Consider the following 19,976-nt stretch of genomic DNA (forward strand, 5'->3'; position numbering starts at 1 on the left):
TCTGGAACCTTTAATGAAAAAACTCTCAATTCTAACACTGCTCCTTGAGAGTTTTTTTAAAAACTACCAACTTGTTTCTCAAACATTCAAACCTGCTTCTTGAAAGTGCCTTGGTGAGGATATCAGCAACCTGCATCTCAGATTTGCAATGCACTAGCTTCACTTCTTGATTTCTTTCAGCTTCTCTGATTGCATGATATTTGACTAAGATGTGTTTAGTCCTACCATGTTGCACTGGATTGTTAGCAATGGCAATAGCTGACTTGTTGTCACACCATAGCAAAGTAGCTTCAGATTGATCATTTCCAAAATCAGCAAGTAACCTACGAAGCCAAATAGTTTGATTTGAGGCTACAACAGCCGCTATATACTCTGCCTCCGAGGTACATTGAGCAATAACTTCTTGCTTTTTAGAAATCCAAAAAAAATAACATGATCCAAGAGAAAATATATAACCTGAAGTGCTCTTCATGTCTTCAACACTACCAGCCCAATCACTGTCAACATATCCTTCAAGTTTTGCATTTTCATTCTTTGAATATGACTGTGCGGTTGTCAAAACCGGTCAAAAATAATCCTTTTGATTATCCACAATTTTACAACCGTAGATAGTAGCAAAAGGATCGAATCCACAGGAAGTTGATACTTACTTATCTTTCTATCAATGTCCAAGTAAATAAATAGACAATAAAAGTAAATTGGGGGTTTTGAAGTTTGATGACTAAACTAGAATTAAAAAAACAGCAAAGTAAAGCAAGTAATATAGTAAAGAGAATTCAATATGAGGAAAGCTCTAGTTGAAGAATTGGACCCACTTTAGTTGTTGGGATTGATCATTGACACAAAGATTCCTTTATTTGATTCAATAAATTAGTTATGGAGGTGGAAGACGCTTCTCAGCTCCATATCCCTCCTTAAGCATAGGTTAATTAGAGAACGTCCTCTAATTAACCACTAATCAACAAGTTGCCAAGGAACGTCCTAGGGCCTTTAGCATCTAACAACTGTTAATTGTATTAAGAAATAGAGAGACCTAAATCTAGCTATCCAAACGTATGGTGTGTTGCTAGATCATGCAATTTCCTAGGTTTTTACACCAAGGGTTACTTGTGTTTGAATAATTCAAGCAATTACGGACTTCAAACTATCCAAACTAACAAATTATCACTTTGCAATCAAGAATCAATGGGCCCTATTGATCTAAATAACAAAGCAACAATAGAATTAAGCATCAAGTTGCATAAATATTGATAAATAAAATATTAACATAATATGTTCAGATCTCCCAATCCATAAACATAATATGTTCAGATCTCCCAATCCATAAATATTAACATAATATGTTCAGATATCCAAACTAACAAATTATCACTTTGCAATCAAGAATCAATGGGCCCTATTGATCTAAATAACAAAGCAACAATAGAATTAAGCATCAAGTTGCATAAATATTGATAAATAAAATATTAACATAATATGTTCAGATCTCCCAATCCATAAACAACTAAAGTTTCACCTAATCTTCAACTAGAAATAAGGGTTTCAGCCACTCATGACTGAAACAAACATAAAAGAAAAGAAAGAAAGCAAGAAAAAGGTAGAAAAAGAGCCGGCTGGTGCGGCTGGAGGCGCGAGCTTGTAACGACCCGAAAATTCGGACCACTACCGGCGCTAGGATCCAGATCGGCTTAAGGCCGCCGGGACCCGTAGCAAGCCTAACTTACATCCTGTGAACCTGTTTAATCCCATACATGATCAACAACGAACATAAAAATTTGAACTTTTCTTTCCATTCATTCATTCTTTCATTCATTCACCAACTCAACCTGTGCATGCACTATACATAAACATTAACTCCTCTGTGAAGTCTCATCAATGCCCCAATGGGGTGACATAACATGTGTTGAGTTTGGTTACATAAGCATCGTTAAAATCATGTACTCAAAGGGATTAACAACATACTAGGGTCAAGCACAACTATGAACCTCAATAGACCTCATTACATTACATTTTTATACTATACTTTTACATAACTGTACTCAATATAACATATCGTCATTTATCATGTCCACACTAGCTATTACAAGACCATGACTTCATTACTCTTGCTGACCTCCTGGTCTACCTTGTACCTGCAAACCTGGGGGTTAAGGGAGAGGGGTGAGCTACTAGAGCCCAGTGAGCAGAATAATAAAACATAGCATTTAAAACATATGATATCATGGAATGCATCACAACACAAACATTTCACATCAAGGATGAACTTGTCACCACTTAGCCCTCCATACAGTCTAATCATGCCAGGGGCGTAGTGCAGGCACACCTGGACTTCCATAGCATAACATACATATCCATTCATGTCGGGAGCATAGTGCAGGCTCACCCGGACTCCCATAGTCTGTCATATCATACCATATAAGGGCTAATGGATCATTCAACATTCATCCACATCAACAACATAATGTGCAATGCGACATATTCGTGAATTCTAATGCAAGCACCCTAATATATCTTATGGCATTCATGATGCGTGAAGCATGCTAAAATGTTCATTATTTACTTTGAAAACATAGAGAGTTATTCCACTCACCTCTGGCTAGCTCTGACAAGACTCGAAAGCAGCTATCACACTGCTGGGGTCCTCGGTTCCTCGGGTCCGAACCTACACAGGTGGACTCAAATGAGGGACCAAACATCTATGAACATGACTCTAAAATACTCCCCAAAAACCCCCCTAAAACACATTAAAACAATCATAGGCATCATGCAAAGGAGGGCTAAACAGGGCACTTTCGGCGGCAGGTTCGGCGGCCGAAAGGCCCTCCAGAGCAGAAAGTCATGCACCTTCGGCGGCACTTTCGGCGGCCGAAGGTTCCCTCCAGAGACGAAACTCATGCATGTTCAGCGGCACCTTCGGCGGCCGAAAGTCCCTTCCAGAGCCGAAAGTCATCTTTCGGGGGCAGGGTTTGGCAGTCGATTCATGCTACCACAGGCAGGTTCGGCGGCCGAAAGAACCTTCAGCTGCCGAACCTGGTTTCTCCCAAAAGGGCAGAAACTCAGCTCAGCATGCATAAACGCCTCCCCACACATTTAATCATGCATTTTCCTATTCTACAACATGCATACACAAGCATACAAGCTCCTAGGGGCTTCAAACTATCCTAAACCCCATCTACAACACATCAAACAACCCACATTGTTCATAAACATACATAAACCCATAAACATAACAATAACCTATCATGCATTTCTACTCCATAGATCTTCATAAAACTAGTTTAAAACATGCAAGAAAGGTTGGATCTAAGCTTACCTCTTGAAGATCGAGAGGAAAGACGATCCTAGCTTGGAGGTAGGGAGAAATCCACTCTTTGGTCTCCAAGCTTCCAAACTTGCTCTTTTTGCTCAAATCTCTTCAAATCAACATAAAGCTTGTTAAAACGTGAGAGATCAGAGGGAAAACATCAAAAGCGAACCGTAGGAGAGCATGAACTCACTGTGGCCGAAAATGGGGAGAAAACTCGCCCGTTTCGGCCATGGAGCTCTTATTTAGGGCTGGCAGACCACCTTTCGGCAGCCGAACGTGCCCCCACATCTCATGCAAGTTCGACAGCCGAACATGAGGTTCGGCGGCCGAACCTTTGAGACTTGCGGAAGCCTAACTTGCCCCCCTAAACCATCCCACGTTCGGCGGCCGAACTTGAGGTTCGGCGGCCGAACCTGGAAATGCCTCCTTGGTCTCCTTTCATTCAAAACTCAGTTTTCTTTTTGTTTAAAATCATAAAATACATTAAAACATTTTATAAAAACATGGTTTTACACTTCTAGAGGTTTTCGACATCCGAGATTCCACTGAAGGGTAGGAATTCCGATGCCTGAGTCTAGCCAGGTATTACAGTGCTGGCCTTGATTCCCAAGATTGGAGATATCTCTCTTTGCTGGTTTGCATGCCCTTTTATAGTTTGAAGAGGCTGCCCTAGTTTTCCTTGTTGAGATGGGACTCCTTTTCCTATTCGAACTCATAGAGGGTATTTGTGTCTTTTTGATATTTGGCTTTCTAACTATGTAGGAGAGACTGCTGAGGTGTATTAATGAGTTGCTAAGCTGTCCCACGTGGTTGGAGTGAAAAAGGACTCTTGATGACTTGGTCTCTAAGTTTGGCGGATCTGCTGTCTGCTGGTTACTGGTGCTATTTGCCCGAGTTGTGTGGGCAAACAGACTGGGCAAGCTGTCTGTCGTTTCTACTGTCTGCGGGCTGTTCCTTGTTTGCCCAGGTTATGCAGGCAAACGACACGGGCTAACAGGCTGTCTTGCCTGCTATCTGTGCACTGTTTCTGTTTTGCTCTGCTGTTTGCCCAATTTGCTTGGGCAAACAACCTAGTCAGTCAGCTTGGGCAAACAACCTGGTCAGTCAGCAATTCATTCTTCTCTTCGTTTCAGCTTCACTTTAGTTTGCGCAAACAAATTGGGCAAAGCATGCTTGCTCTCTTTTGCTCTCTTTTTGGCAGATTTAAGGCCATTTTTGCCAAATTACCCTTTTACTCTATTTTCTGCAAAATAAGGTCAAAACCACAAAATTATGTAGAAAATGTGTAATTAAACATAAATAACAATATAGAAAATGGGTCTAAATTTGGCTCTATCAGAATATAACACACCATAATCAGAGGTGCCTTTCAAATATTTCAGAATTCTCTTAGCAGCCATAAAATGAGAATTACTTGGAGAGTTCATGAACCTAGGCAAGAAACTTGCTGAGAATATAATATCAGGTCTTGTTGAAGTTAAGAATAACAAACTCCCAACTAGACTTCTATAACTTGTAGTGTCTATTATGGAATCATCATCCTCTTTACTAAGCTTCATATTTGGATCAAGAGGAGTTGCCACAGCTTTGCATTGATTCAGATTGAACCTTTTAAGGACATCAAATATATATTTTCTTTGTGAAATGGAAATTCCAGAATGTGATTGCTCAATCTCCATACCCAAAAAATAGGTCATTAAGCCCAGATCAGACATCTCAAACTCCATTTGCGTTTGGAGCTTAAAATCTTTTATCAATTCTAAAGAGCTTACGGTAACAAGCATATCATCAATTAAGATATTTCCATCTTGACATGTTCTTATATAGAGAGTAGCTTTATTCAAGCTCCTCCAAAAACTATGATGGATCAAATAAGCATCAATTCTAGAATACCATGCCCTTGGAGCTTGTTTTAATCCATATAAAGCCTTCTTTAGCTTATAGACTTTATCTTCATGTCCAGCAATAATAAATCCTTTGAGTTGGCGAACATAAATCTCCTCCTGAAGCAATCCATTTAGAAAAGCTGATTTGACATCAAGATGGAATACCCTCCATCCTTTTTGAACTGCAAATGCAAGTAATAGCTTGATGGTGTCATGTCTTGCTACTAGGGCAAAAGTATCCCCAAAATCAATTTCTGGCAGCTGAGCATAGCCCTTCATAAAAAATCTTGCTTTGTGTTTGAACACGGTGCCATTTGGATTCAGTTTTGTTCTAAATACCCATTTTACTCCAATAACATGCTTCTCTTTTGGTTTGGCAATGAGTTCCCACGTTTTGTTTTTCTCAATCATAGTTATTTCATCTTCCATAGCTTACTGTCATTCAGGAAACTTGCTTGCCTCTTGATAATTAGATGGCTCCGTATTCACCATATTACATTTTTCATAAATTTCAGCAATTGACTTGGTTTTTACATTAGGAGAACCAAGTTCAGAACCACTTCCATCATTATAGGAAGCATGCAATTCTGAAATTTCATCTTCTTGTTGTCTTCTTGCAATAGAATCATTTGAAGGCATCTCAACTTCTTCCTTCTTTCAATTCCAAAAAGCTTGCTCATTCACCACCACATCCCTTACAACCATTATCTTATTAGATTTTGGTTCAAGAATTCTATAGCCCTTGGAATTTGCAGCATATCCAAGGAAAATTCCCACTATAGCTTTATCATCCAGCTTAGATCTCTTTACATCAGGAACATGAACATAACAAGGAGAGCCGAATACTTTGAGGTGTTTAACAGATGGTTTCCAACTAAACCATGCTTCATATGGAGTCATTCCTTTAACAGACTTAGTGGGAAGCCTGTTTAAGAGATAAATAGCTGTAAATACTGCTTCTGCCCATAAGTGCTTTGGTAAGTTCTTCTCAACCAACAGACACCTTGCCATTTCAACAATAGTTTTGTTTCTCCTCTCAGAGACACCATTTTGTTAAGGTGTATAGCTCACAGTCAATTGATGTTGAATACCAGCTGATTCACAGAACTTCTCAAACTCCAAAGAGTTATACTCCATGCCATTATCTGACCTCAAGGTCTTAATTTTCATGCCACATTGGTTTTCTGTTAGAGCTTTAAATTTCTTGAATACAGAAAATGTTTGAGATTTGGCACTCAGAAAATAGATCCATGTCATCCTTGAAAAATCATCAATAAATAGAATAAAATACTTGTTCCTACTTATTGAGGGAACTGACATAGAGCCACAAATATCAGTGTGGACAAGCTCCAGCTTTTTCCCAGCTCTAATAGCTTGATTTATAGGAAAAGATTGTCTATGCATCTTTCCAAGTTGGCAAGCTTGGCACACATCATCATTTAGATGGATCTCAGGCATGTCTTTAACTAAATCAATTGAAGAGAGAGATTTTAAGGCACTTAAATTAAAGTGGCCAAATCTCTTATGTCATAACTTCACATCAACATCAGCTGCATTATATACATGATGAGATGCATTTGTTATATCAAATGGAAAGCAATTATCAATCATGGTGACTTTAGCAATCTCAACACCAGTAGAATCATAGATAATGCAAGATTCATCTTTGAAAAAGATAAAATATTTTTTTCTCAATAATTGGGCAACACTCAACAAGTTCTTATTCAAGCCAGGAACAAGTAACACATCAAAAATAAAATTTGTACCTAACTTGGAGTATATTGATATAGTCCCCTTGCCTTCAACTTGCACTAGTTGGCCATTTGCCAACTTAACTTTTGTTTTGATAGATGAATCTAGAGAAGAGAACAAATCAGCATCTTTGGCCATGTGTACAGTGCAACCACTGTCAATAAACCATGTGCAAGAGCTGTTTAAAAAGGAAGAAGAGTGATGAGAGGCCATAAACAAATGCTCTTCAGCTTCTTGTTGTTGATTTTCAACAGAGTTAGCATGTTGGGTTGATTGCTGCTTCTCCTGCTGCTCCTTGTTTTGCTTTGCTTTGTAGAATTTTTCAATATGGCCATGCTTTTTACAATACCAACATTGTAACACTGGTTTACCTTTATGCCAACAATCTTTCTCCAAGTGATTTGTCCTTTTGCAAATGCTACATGGAGGGAACTTGCCTTTTCTTACTTCTTCTCTTGAATTCTCAACTGATTTGCTCTTCTCCTGCTTTTCATAGGAGAATTTCTTCCCATTTTTGCTTGGAGTTGGTTTCCCCTTTTGCTTCAATTGAAATGCAGATTCACTGATTTCTTAATTCCTCATGAAGCATCTCTATTCCTAAGCTTGAAGCTTGCTGATGAGTTCAGTAATTGTGAGAGTCTTGAGATCACATGATTCCTCAATTGCAGAAATTTTTGACTCAAATTTCTCCGGAAGACTAATCAGAATCTTCTCAACAACCTGAGCACCATAAAGTCTCATTTGATTCACTAACTCTATTAGCTTTGAGGAATATTACTTTATGGTTTCTCCTTCCTTCATCCTCAACATCTCAAATTCTCTCTTTAGGGTTAGAAGCTTGACTGATCTAACTCTTTCACTTCCTTGAAACTCATCTCTCAGCTTGTCCCATGCCTCCTTGGCTGTTTGAGCTCCCAAAATTCTTGGAAAAATTGCATCTGAAACAGATTGATGGATGAATGTCAAGGCTTTAAACTTTTTGGAACACTCATCATTATGATACTTGAATTGCGCCAATTGATCAAACATAATTTAGCCACATTTTTACTATCTTTATTACTGTTTAATTACACATTTTCTCAGCTTAATTTATGTTTTTATCATGTTTTTGCAGAAAAGGAAGAAAATAGAAAGTTGGAGAAAAAGTGCAGAAAAAGATGAAAAAGTGATTGGGTCGAAGTGATTTGGCCAAATCACTCACAGGAAGCTGAAGCAGAAGACTGGGATTAACTCACAGAAAGCAATTAGGGAAAGCGATTTGGGCAAATCATTGCCCAAATCAAACTAACGCCAGAGAGACCAGTAGCGCGGGAAAGAAGAGCAGAAAATAAAAATTCAAAAATATTGAAGTCTAATTCTACTTCAAACACTACAAAGTCAGTTCCAAGAGCCACGATAAGGTCTTTCACCCAAGGAATTCCATTCACAATTAAATACAAAGTCAAAAGCGGAATCAAAGTGTAATACCCGGCTAGATTCCGGCATCGGAATCCCTACCTTCCAACGGAATCTCCATTGGAATCTGGAATTTCTAAAGATGCCAGAGTCTTCTAGAGGGGTAAAATGTGTTTCTAAAATGTTTTCACATGATTTTATGGTTTTAAATGGAAAAGAAATTGAGTTTTGAAAAGAAAAGACCAAGGAGGGAAGAACCCAAGTTCGACCGCCGAACCTCAAGTTCGGCCGCCGAACATGGGGCTGATTAGGAGGCACGTTAGGCTTCCGAAAGTGGCTTTCTTTCGGCCGCCGAACCCCAGGTTCGGCCGCTGAACGTGGTGAAGTTTTGGAAGCAGTTTTGGCCGCCGAAGGTAGTTGACTAGCCACCTATAAAAGGCCCTCAGACCGAAAATGGGCGAGTTTTCTCTCCATTCTCGAGCTCAGGTGTGTTCATGTCCTCCTTTGGTTGATTTCATGTTCTTTCTTCAAATCCTTCACGTTTTTATGAGTTTCCTTTTGGGTTTTGAAGTTTGAAAGCTTAAACCAAGTTTTGGGAGCTTGGAGACCCAAGGAGTTTGTTTCCTCCCATCTCCAAGTTGGGGATCGCACCAACCCTCGATCTTCAAGAGGTAAGTGTAGATCCTTGCTTTCCTTTATGTTTAATAAAGTTTTAAGTAAGTTTTAAGGAAGTTTTAATGCTTGAGTATGGGTAGATATGCATGTTAGGGTTTATGTGGGTTTTATGTCCAATGTATGTTTATGTGATGTTTGTGTTGGAGTTTAAGTTAGTTTATGCCCCTTTATGCATGTGGGAGTGTGTATGCATGTTTGGGAGAGGGCATGTGAGGTTTCGGTTGCTTGGAGGTTGGTTTTGCTTGTGACAGATTCGGACTTGCTGTTCGGAGGGAACCAAGTTCGGCCGCCGAACCTGCATGGGAAGCAGCTTTGGCCGCCTAACGTGCCCCCGAAGGCTAGGACTTTCGGATCTGTGAGAGGCTTCGGCCACCGAACCTGCCGCCGAAGGTGCCAGACTTTCGGCTCTGGAAGGACATTCGGCCGCCGAAAGTGCCCCCGAACCTGCATGGCTTTCGGCTTTAGAAAGGGACATTCGGCCGCCGAAAGTGCCGCCGAAAGTGCCCTGTCCAGCCCTTTCTTGGTTGTTTTCTATGCATGTTTTGAGGATGTTTTAGGGGGTTTTTGGGGAGTTGTTTAGAGTGTGTTTGGCACCTCATTCGAGTCCACCTGTGTAGGATCAGACCCGAGGGACCGAGGAGGCCAGCAGAGTTAGCTGTTGCAGAGTCAGTCCAGCGTCTGCTAGAGGTGACTAGAACTAACTCAAATGTTTTAAGCATGTTCACGCATCATGAATACCATGTATATGTATTAGGCTGTTGCATTAGATTTCACGAAGATGTTGCATTGCATAATTTGCTGTTGATGTGGATGGACCAAGGCGACCCCAATAGCCCTAGCTATGATATGTTAATGAAGTCTTGAGGAGCCCCACCGAGGGCCAGGCAATAATGAAGTCTTGAGGAGCCCGAAGGGCCGGGCACTATGATATGTTATAGAAGTCCTGAGGAGCTCTTTCAGGGGCCGGGCACAGACAGAGGGAGTTTTGGTGGTCATGTCCATCCGTGATGTGAAATGTTTGTGCTGTGACGCATTCCATGAAGGCATATGATTTATTATTGTTTTCCATGTTCTACTCACTGGGCTTTTTAGCTCACCCCTTTCCCCTAACCCCCAGATGTTGCAGGTATGAGGTCGATTGGGAAGTCGGCAAGGGTTAATGTTATGTTTATGTAATAGAATAGCATGTTAGTGTGGACATGTAATGTAAATTGATATAATGTATTATAAGAGAATGGAATGTAATGTAATGTAGCGTATGGTAGAGTTATGTTTATGGATTAGTATTGTGCTTGGCCCTAAGACTTGGTTAGTCCCTTTTTAGTACATGATGTATGTTATGTTTAAATGTTAAGTTGAGTTTGAACCAAACTTGTGGCATGTGATTGTTTACCACGTTAGAGTATTTGATGAGGACTCTAGTGGAGGTCTTATGCTTATGGTTCTGATGCATGCACAGGTTAGGTTTTGGTTCATCGGATGTGATCCAAGCTTGATGTATGTTATGTTGACCCAGCTAAAGCATTTGATGAGGGCTCTAGTATGGGGTTCTTTTATGTTTCTAGTTATGTAGCATACAGGTCAAGCTTGGTATATACATCAGCTGTTTAAGTTTTTATGTTAATGTTTTGATCATGTATGGGATTTGACCAGGTAATAGGAGGTATGTTAGGCTTGCTACGGGTCCCGGCGGCCTTAAGCCGATCTGGATCCTAGCGCCGTTAGCGGTCCGATTTCTGGGTCGTTACAGAGTGGTATCAGAGCTCTAGGTTCGTATGGTCGGACCTATAGTGTGTCAAGCTCATAGATGTCATAGAAGGGCAAGCACAATAGGAAAATCATGTCCACTAGGATAGGATGTAAGGTCCTGTCTGGTATGATGATGATGTGAAATGCCATGATTTTATGCATGTGCATTAATGTTATGCTATGTATGTGATGCAGGTTCATGTGTTTTCACATGAACCATATGATGCTAATGATTGTTTGTATGATTGTGTGTTGTGCTTCAGAGGAGCTAGGATGCGAGGCACTCGTCAATCTGTGGAATCGACTGGAGTTCCGTCTGAGAGGGAAGGTATGGACACCTTTCCCCCCTGCTCTGCCAAGAGCGCAGTCGTGGGGAGTCAGCAGATGGGGAACATCAAGGGACCTTAGGAGGTCTCTTGATGAAGTCAGAGGAGGAATGGCTCCAAGAAGAATGTCAGCTAGTGTGAGAGAAGTAGAGATGGATGTTCAGAGAAGAGATGTCAGTCTGGAGGTCAACCTGTTTGAGGAAGGCATGGGAGAGTCTCAAGAAGATGCTGAGGCTCAGGATTCCAGAATCTCGGGTTCAGGAGGGATTGATCCCTCCACTCTGAGTACAGCCGCCTCAAGAGGAGTAAAGTGGGGGAAAACCCTTAAGAAGGGGGACAGAGTTCTCAGAAGATCAAAGAAGAGCAAGTTTTGAAAGAGGTTGAAGTCCAGTCTAGGATTAGGTGGTGGTTCGAGTTCTGGCTCCGATACTACTGGATGCATGAGGTGTGGGAGGCCACACAAGGGAGTTTGTCGGTTTGGGACCAATCTATGTTATAGATGCGGTCAAGAAGGACACATGATACGTGAGTGTCCTATTGCGCCCTGGTTGGCACAGTCCCAGCGGGCAACTTCAGGTAGAGCGGTTCAGCCAGCAGCTCCAGCCATGTTGTAGGCTAGTGGTCGAGGCAGAGGGAGAGGGTCAGCCTCTTCGTCAGTGGGTTTCCATGGAGAATGTCCGTCAGCTCCAGCTCGGATCTTCACCCAAGCTCAGCAGGAGGCAAACACATCGAACACAGTGGTGTCAGGTACGCTCACTTTTGAATGTTCTGATGTGTATGTTTTTGTGAACCCTGGTGTTTCTCTTTCTTTAGTTGCTCTAGGAGCCATCAAGAGGTTGAGTTGATAACTTCTGGGCTAGAGTGTCCTCTGTGGGTCAGTGGACCCAAGTGTGATCCATCTGTGGCAGAGTCAGTCTGCCGGTCCAATTCAGTGTCAGTTGAGGGTAGATGCCTTCCACCTGACCTTGAGGTCCTAGACTTGACTGTCTGGACGTCAATCGAGGGATGGATTGGTTTTCTACTCGTGGTGCTATCTTGGTCTACAGAGACAAGGTAGTCAGGTTCAGAGGACAGGATGGGTCAGAGGTAGTCCGCAGAGGGGACAGTGTAGGGATGCCTAGAGGTTAGATGTCAACCTGTCAGGCTCGTAAGGTGCGTAAGAGGGGTTGTCAAAGGGTTCTAGCTCTTGTTAGAGAGTTTAGCAGTCAGGTCAGGGAACCAGCCTCAGTGCCAGTTGTTAGAGAGAGTCTTAGATGTCTTTCCAGACGAGCTATCAGGATTACCACCTGCTAGGGAGATAGAGTTTGGAAATAGAAGTGATGCCAAGCATCAGGTTCATCTCTATTCTTCTCTACAGGATGGCACCTGCAGAGTTGTAGAAGTTGAAGGAGCAGTTGCGAGGCTTGGTAGACAAGGGTTTCATCCGACCTAGTACCTCACCCTGGATTGCTCCAGTGTTGTTGTGGGAAAAGCAGGATGGATCCTTGAGACCCTGTGTCGACTTCAGGCAGTTGAACAAGGTCACTACCAAGAACAGGTACCCCCTACCTCGGATTTGTGATCTATTAGACCAACTCGAAGGAGCCGGTTGTTTTCCAAGATAGATCTGAGATCCGGGTACTACCTGTTGAGGGTTTGAGAAGAAGTCAGTTTAGTAGAGAAGAAGGGGGAAGAGAAAGGATCAGAGTGCGCAGCGGAAGCTTGTGGAGTTCAGGAGAAGGCGGGGCTATTGCTTAAGGTGTCTCCTATGAAGAGGGTGTTTTGTTAAGGGAAGAAGGGTGAACTAGCTCCAAGATACATCAGACCCTTTGGAGTCCTGCAAAGGATTGGGAATGTATCCTGCAAGTTAGATTTACCTACTTCCATGGAGAGAATCCATTCGGATTGCCATGTTCCTGTGTTATGGAAGCTCGTGTCAGATCCAAGTAAGGTTCTTAAAGGACCAAAGGTGGAGATCGCCATGTTCCTGTGTTATGGAAGCTCGTGTCAGATCCAAGTAAGGTTCTTAAAGGACCAAAGGTGGAGATCTTGGAGGGTCTCACCTATGTTGAGTAGTCAGTGCGGATCATTGACACACAAGTCAGAAAGAGAAGGAACAAGGAAATCCCGATGGTGGAAGTCCTTTGGGATCGCCAATGTGGGCGAGTTCGCTTGGGAGACCCGGGAGTTCATACTCCAGCAGTACCGTACCCCTTTTAGGAGGGAGGTTTTTAAGTTTTGCTTACTGGTTTGCTTGCTTGTTTATGTATACTTGATGCTATGATTTGAGAATGCCTGTTTGTTGAACATTCGGGGACGAATGTTCTTAAAGGGGGGAAGAATGTAATACCCTGCTAGATTTCGGCATCGGAATTCCTACCTTCCGGCGGAATTTCCGTTAGAATCTGAAATTTCTGAAGATGCCAGAGTCTTCTAGAGGGGTAAAATGTGTTTCTAAAATGTTTTCACATGATTTTATGGTTTTAAATGGAAAAGAAATTGAGTTTTGAAAAGAAAAGACCAAGGAGGGAAGAACCCAGGTTCGGCCGCCGAACTTAAGTTCGGCCGCCGAACATGGGGCTGATTAGGAGGCACGTTAGGCTGCCGAAAGCGGCTTTCTTTTGGCCGCCGAACCCCAGGTTCGGCCGCCGAACGTGGTGAAGTTTTGGAAGCAGTTTTGGCCGCCGAAGGTCGTTGACTAGCCACCTATAAAAGGCCCTCAGACCGAAAATGGGCGAGTTTTCTCTCCATTCTCGAGCTCAGGTGTGTTCATGTCCTCCTTTGATTGACTTCATGTTATTTCTTCAAATCCTTCACGTTTTTATGAGTTTCCTTTTGGGTTTTGAAGTTTGAAAGCTTAAATCAAGTTTTGGGAGCTTGGAGACCCAAGGAGTTTGTTTCCTCCCATCTCCAACTTGGGGATCGCACCAACCTTCAATCTTCAAGAGGTAAGTGTAGATCCTTGCTTTCCTTTATGTTTAATAAAGTTTTAAGTAAGTTTTAAGGAAGTTTTAATGCTTGAGTATGGGTAGATATGCATGTTAGGGTTTATGTGGGTTTTATGTCCAATGTATGTTTATGTGATGTTTGTGTTGGAGTTTAAGCTAGTTTATGCCCCTTTATGCATGTGGGAGTGTGTATGCATGTTTGGGAGAGGGCATGTGAGGTTTGGGTTGCTTGGAGGTTGGTTTTGCTTGTGACGGATTCGGACCTGCTGTTCGGAGGGAACCAGGTTCGGCCGCCAAAAGTATGTTCGGCCGCCGAACCTGCATGGGAGGCAGCTTTGGCCGCCTAACGTGCCTCCGAAGGCCAGGACTTTCGGATCTGTGAGAGGTTTCGGCCGCCGAACCTGCCGCCGAAGGTGCCAGACTTTCGGCTTTGGAAGGACATTCGGCCGCCGAAAGTGCCCCCGAACCTGCATGGCTTTTGGCTCTGGAAAGGGACATTCGGCCGCCGAAAGTGCCTCCGAAAGTGCCCTGTTGATAAGCGGTTGTCGAAGCCGTCAAAAATAAACCTATTATCAATCAACAAATAAATTTGCAGATAGTGGCAATAGGGTCGAACCACAGGGAATTGACACTACGGACTTTCCTAAAAATGACTTGGACAAATAAATAACAAATAAATAAAAAGAGGGGGGTTTGATTTGATGAATTAAAACCAAATAGTAAAAGAAAGCAATAATTTAAAGATGAGTAAATTAATAAGAGAAAAGCTTCTAGTTGAAGTATGGATCTTTTTCAGATTGTTTAGAATTGATCATTGATTTTTTAACACTCCTATTTATTCCAATAAATTAGTTTAGGATGTGGAAGACGCTTCTCACAATCCAAATTCCTCCTTAGTTCTTGTTTGATTAGGAAACGTTCGCTAATCAAACACTAGTTAACAAGTTGCCAAGGAACGTCCTTGGGGCCTTTGGCATCGAACAACTATCAACTGCATTAAGATTTAGTGAAACCTAATTCTATCCTTGCCAACCGCGTGGTCAAGTTTAGATTATGCATTTTGATTAAATGAGTATTTGAACAACCTAAGCAATTACGGACCTAAATCATTCAAACAATATTACTTAAGAAATTTAAAAGCAATGGTCCCTTATTGATTCTAAAAGCAAAGTAATAATTATAGAAAGCTCAAATTGCATAAATATTGAAAATAAATAGAAGTTTAACAATGGAGATTTAAATCTCCCAATTCATCACAAAAATCTGAAATTCACCAACTTCAACTAGAAAAGAAGGAAATTAGCCACTCATAGTGGACTAAATACACAAAAGATGAAAAGAAAGGAAAGAAAACAGCTGCAAAATTTCTGATGGGGGAAGAAGATGCTGAGTAGCTGATCAGAAGATCCCCCTTGCTGGTTTGGAGGTTGCTCTTTTATAGCTGAAGAATTCCATCCTTCTAGGGTTTTGAAATCCCTTTTTAATTTGGCTTGTGATTCCTCTTTTGATGTTGAATTTAATTGCAACTGGAATTCCTTAAGTGAGAAACTCTTTCGTGGCTCTTGGAATTGTTTTGGTAGTGATTGAGTTGGATTTGGACTTCTGAAAACTCAAAATTTGGTTTCCTGAACAATTTCCCGCTCTACTGTATTTTCTGCTGTCATTGTGATCGGGGCAGTGATTTGGGCAAATCACTGGTCCAATCACTTTCTGCAAGTCTGTGCTATCTCTGCTAGTGATCTGGGCAGTTTCTGCGAGTGATTTGACCAGTTTCTACGAGTGATTTGGGCAAATCACTGACCCAATCACTTCTGCCTGTTGCCTCCAGGTTTCTGCTTCAGCTTGATTTGGGCAGTGATTTGGGCAAATCACTGACCCAATCACTTTTCTGTCATTTTCTGCACTTTTTCTCCATTTTTCCAATTTCTTCCTTTTCTGTAAAAACAAGGTAAAAACCATAAATTAAGCTAAATAATGTGTAAATAAACAATAATAAAGATCACAAAAATGTGGCTAAATTATGCTTGATCACCTGTCCAGCCCTTTCTTGGTTGTTTTCTATGCATGTTTTGAGGATGTTTTAGGGAGTTTTTGGGGAGTTGTTTAGAGTGTGTTTGGCACCTCATTCGAGTCCACCTGTGTAGGATCGGACCCGAGGGACCGAGGAGGCCAGCAGAGTTAGCTGTAGCAGAGTCAGTCCAGCATCTGCCAAAGGTGAGTAGAACTAACTCAAATGTTTTAAGCATGTTCACGCATCATGAATACCATGTATATGTATTAGGCTGTTGTATTAGATTTCACGAAGATGTTGCATTGCATAATTTGCTGTTGACATGGATGTACCAAGGCGACCCCAATAGCCCTAGCTATGATATGTTAATGAAGTCCTGAGGAGCCCCACCGAGGGTCGGGCAATAATGAAGTCCTGAGGAGCCCGAATGGCCGGGCACTATGATATGTTATAGAAGTCCTGAGGAGCTCCTTCGAGGGCGGGACACAGACAGAGGGAGTTTTGGTGGTCATGTCCATCCGTGATGTGAAATGTTTGTGCTGTGACGCATTCCATGAAGGCATATGATTTATTATTGTTTTCTATGTTCTACTCACTGGGCTTTTTAGCTCACTCCTTTCCCCTAACCCCCAAGTGTTGCAGGTATGAGGTCGATTAGGAAGTCGGCAAGGATTAATGTTATGTTTATGTAATAGAATAGCATGTTAGTGTGGACATGTAATGTAAATTGATATAATGTATTATAAGAGAATGGAATGTAATGTAATGTAGCATATGGTAGAGTTATGTTTATGGATTAGTATTGTGCTTGGCCCTAAGACTTGGTTAGTCCCTTTTTAGTACATAATGTATGTTATGTTTAAATGTTGAGTTGAGTTTGAACCAAACTTGTGGCATGTGATTGTTTACCACGCTAGAGTATTTGATGAGGACTCTAGTCGAGGTCTTATGCTTATGGTTCTGATGCATGCACAGGTTAGGTTTTGGTTCATCGGATATGATCCAAGCTTGATGTATGTTATGTTGACCCAGCTAGAGCATTTGGTGAGGGCTCTAGTATGGGGTTCTTTTATATTTCCAGTTATGTAGCATACAGGTCAAGTTTGGTATATACATCAGATGTTTAAGTTTTTATGTTAATGTTTTGATCATGTATGGGATTTGACCAGGTAATAGGAGGTATGTTAGGCTTGCTACGGGTCCCGGCGGCTTTAAGCCGATCTGGATCCTAGCGCCGGTAGCGGTCCGGTTTCCGAGTCGTTACACAAAGACTACAAAAGACCAAGTCAAAATTGGGATTCCAAGCCCTAATTGGACTAGGATTCTCCACCTATAAAAGGGACAGCACCAAAACCAACAAGGATCATCTCTCCACCTTTCGAAATACTGCAGAAACATAGTAGGAAGTCTGCGGCAGCTTCTTTTCTTCTTTTCTTCTTTCTTTTGTGATTTATCCACCATGAGTGGCTAAACTCCTCCTTTTCTAGTTGAAGTTGAGAAATTTCAGATTTATGATGAATTGGGAGATTTAAAACTCCATTATTAAACTCTTATTTATTTTCAATATTTATGCAACTTGATCTTTCTATTATTATTGCCTTGCTTTTAGAATCAATTAAGGCCTATTGCTTTTAATTGCATGAGTAATATATTGTTTGAATGATTTATGTCCTTAATTACTTAGATTGTATAAACCCAAGTATAATCGGTTGCATAATCTAAACTACGCGGTTGACAAGATTAGAATTAGGTTTCTCTAAGTCTTAAGGCAGTTAACAGTTGAAAAGTAAAAAACCCCAAGGATATTCCTTGGCAACTTGTTAACTAGTGTTTGATTAACGAACGTTTCCTAATCATACTAAAACTAATGAGAAATTTGGATTGTGAGAAGCGTCTTCCACATCCTAAACTAATTTATTGAAATAAATAGGGGTATCAAAAAGATCAATGATCAATTCTAAACAAACTGAAATAGATATATACTTCAACTAGAATCATTCTCCCATTGATTTACTCATTTATTTAATTACTGCTTTCTTTTACTCAGTTGTAATTTTTCAAAACAAAACCCCCTCCTTTTATTTACTTTTGTTATTTATTTATCCAAGTCATTATTAGGAAAATTCATAGTGTCAAATCCCTGTGGTTCGACCCTATTGTCACTATCTACAAATTATTTTGTTGATTGAAAATAGGTTTATTTTTTACGGCTTCGACAACCGCTATCAAAAATTGGCGCCGTTGCCGGGGATTTGATTTAAACTAATGTATTTTTCCTTTATGACCAGGTCTGCCCATAAAGAAACTCTTCTTTATGATCCGGAGATTGAACGCACTGCCAAGAGCTTGAGAAAACAAGCAAACTTGAATAACCAAGCCTCAAAAGTATCTTCATCAGCAACAACAACAAGTCGGGTGTCTACCACTCAACCTACCATTGCACCATCTGACACAATAGCTACTACCCCTGCTGTATAATTTATTGCACCAGCAGATTCACCTACTGTCACACCTGCCACTGCTGCATTTGAACCAGAAATAGAATTCTAGGTTGCTGCAGAAAATCCAACAATGGCAGAACCACTTGTTGCACGTGAAGAAGCTGAAGCTAGAAACCTACCTGTCCAAGCACCACAGCCACGGGGGAGAACACTCCGAGAGCTAGCTATTCTAGCAGAAGATCAGGCACCATTATGCATTACCTACCCCCAACTGACAGCACCTGTAATACCCAGCTAGAGTCCGGCATCGAAATTCTACGGTCCGATCCGTACAAGCATAGAATAATGCAATGTGTCACATTAGTGTAGTCTAGTGCACTCAACCTATTACATATCATGATGCATGGAACATGCTAAAAGCATTTAATTTCTCAAAGGGGCTCTGTAGTACAGAGATAATGCATGCACAGGTTGAGCCTTGGTTTACAGAAAATGTATGGGATTTTACAGGTACACAGAGAGTATAGCAGGCTTGCTACGGGTCCCGGCGACCTTAAGTCGACCTAGATCCTAGCGCCGGTAGCGGTCCAATTTTCGGGTCGTTACAGCACCCTTTGAATTGAAGACAGGTCTGATCCACCTCCTTCCTAAATTTAGAGGCTTGGAAAATGAGGATCCTCACAAACACTTGAAGGAATTCCATATTGTGTGCTCAACCATGAGACCCCAAGGTATTTCAGATGATCATGTTAAACTTAGAGCCTTTCCTTTTTCCCTTGATGACTATGCCAAGGATTGGCTATTCTACTTACCACCCGGATCCATCACATCATGGGCTGGTATGGTAAGAGCATTCTTGAGCAAATTCTTCCCAACCTCAAAAGCCATTGGCATCCGTCGAGAAATAAGTGGTATAAGGCAAAAGCATTCTGAAGGCTTATATGAGTACTGTGAGAGGTTCAAAAGGTTGTGCACAAGCTGCCCTCAGCATGATATTTCTGACAAATCTCTCATTCAATATTTCTATGGAGGTTTGCTACCTTCAGAAAGAAAATTTATTGATGCAGCATGTGGAGGATCAATTGAAGACAAATCACCTTAAGAAATAAGGAATTTAATTTCCACCATGGTAGCAACCTCTCAGCAATTTGAAGACCAAGAACAGCCACTAAGAAGGGTGAATGAGGTGAGTATATCTACTTTAGCATCCCAAATTTCTGATCTCACCAATGCTGTCCGTAGCCTTGTTGTGGGTCAAGCCCAACAAGCCCAGCAAATTCAGCAACCAAAGCCATGTGGGATATGTGCAAACATAAACTACCCAACTGATCTATGTCCCTCCTTTCAAGAAGAGGACCAGCAAGTAGGAGGATTTAATGGGCAAAGGAGGTATGATCCCTATTCTAACACCTACAACCCAGGTTGGAGGGACCATCCAAACTTCAGTTATGCAAGGGCCAACCAATATCCAAGTTATCAGCAAAGAAACCAAGCTCACGCAGCACCT

The 19,976-nt window shown here is 41.4% G+C and overlaps 1 protein-coding gene across 1 annotated transcript; it reads right to left on the reverse strand.

Annotated features, from left to right (window-relative positions):
* Window positions 1-6,720: 6,720 nt before the first annotated feature.
* LOC110611601 lies at window positions 6,721-7,974 on the reverse strand. The gene is made up of 2 exons (XM_021751994.1): window positions 7,724-7,974; window positions 6,721-7,507 (listed from the first exon to the last, which is right to left on the reverse strand). The coding sequence occupies exons 1-2, from the start codon at window positions 7,972-7,974 to the stop codon at window positions 6,721-6,723; spliced, it is 1,038 nt and encodes a 345-aa protein (XP_021607686.1).
* Window positions 7,975-19,976: the final 12,002 nt, after the last annotated feature.

Source organism: Manihot esculenta, chromosome 3, assembly GCF_001659605.2.
Source record: "Manihot esculenta cultivar AM560-2 chromosome 3, M.esculenta_v8, whole genome shotgun sequence".
NCBI lineage: Eukaryota > Viridiplantae > Streptophyta > Magnoliopsida > Malpighiales > Euphorbiaceae > Manihot > Manihot esculenta.

Coding starts and splice junctions, on each gene's coding strand:
- LOC110611601 (XM_021751994.1), bottom strand. CDS start 7,974: ATGTTTGATCAATTGGCGCAATTCAAGTATCATAATGATGAGTGTTCC. Junction 7,508..7,723: donor AAGGAAGGAGAAACCATAAA/GTAATATTCCTC, acceptor TTAAGAAATCAG/TGAATCTGCATTTCAATTGA.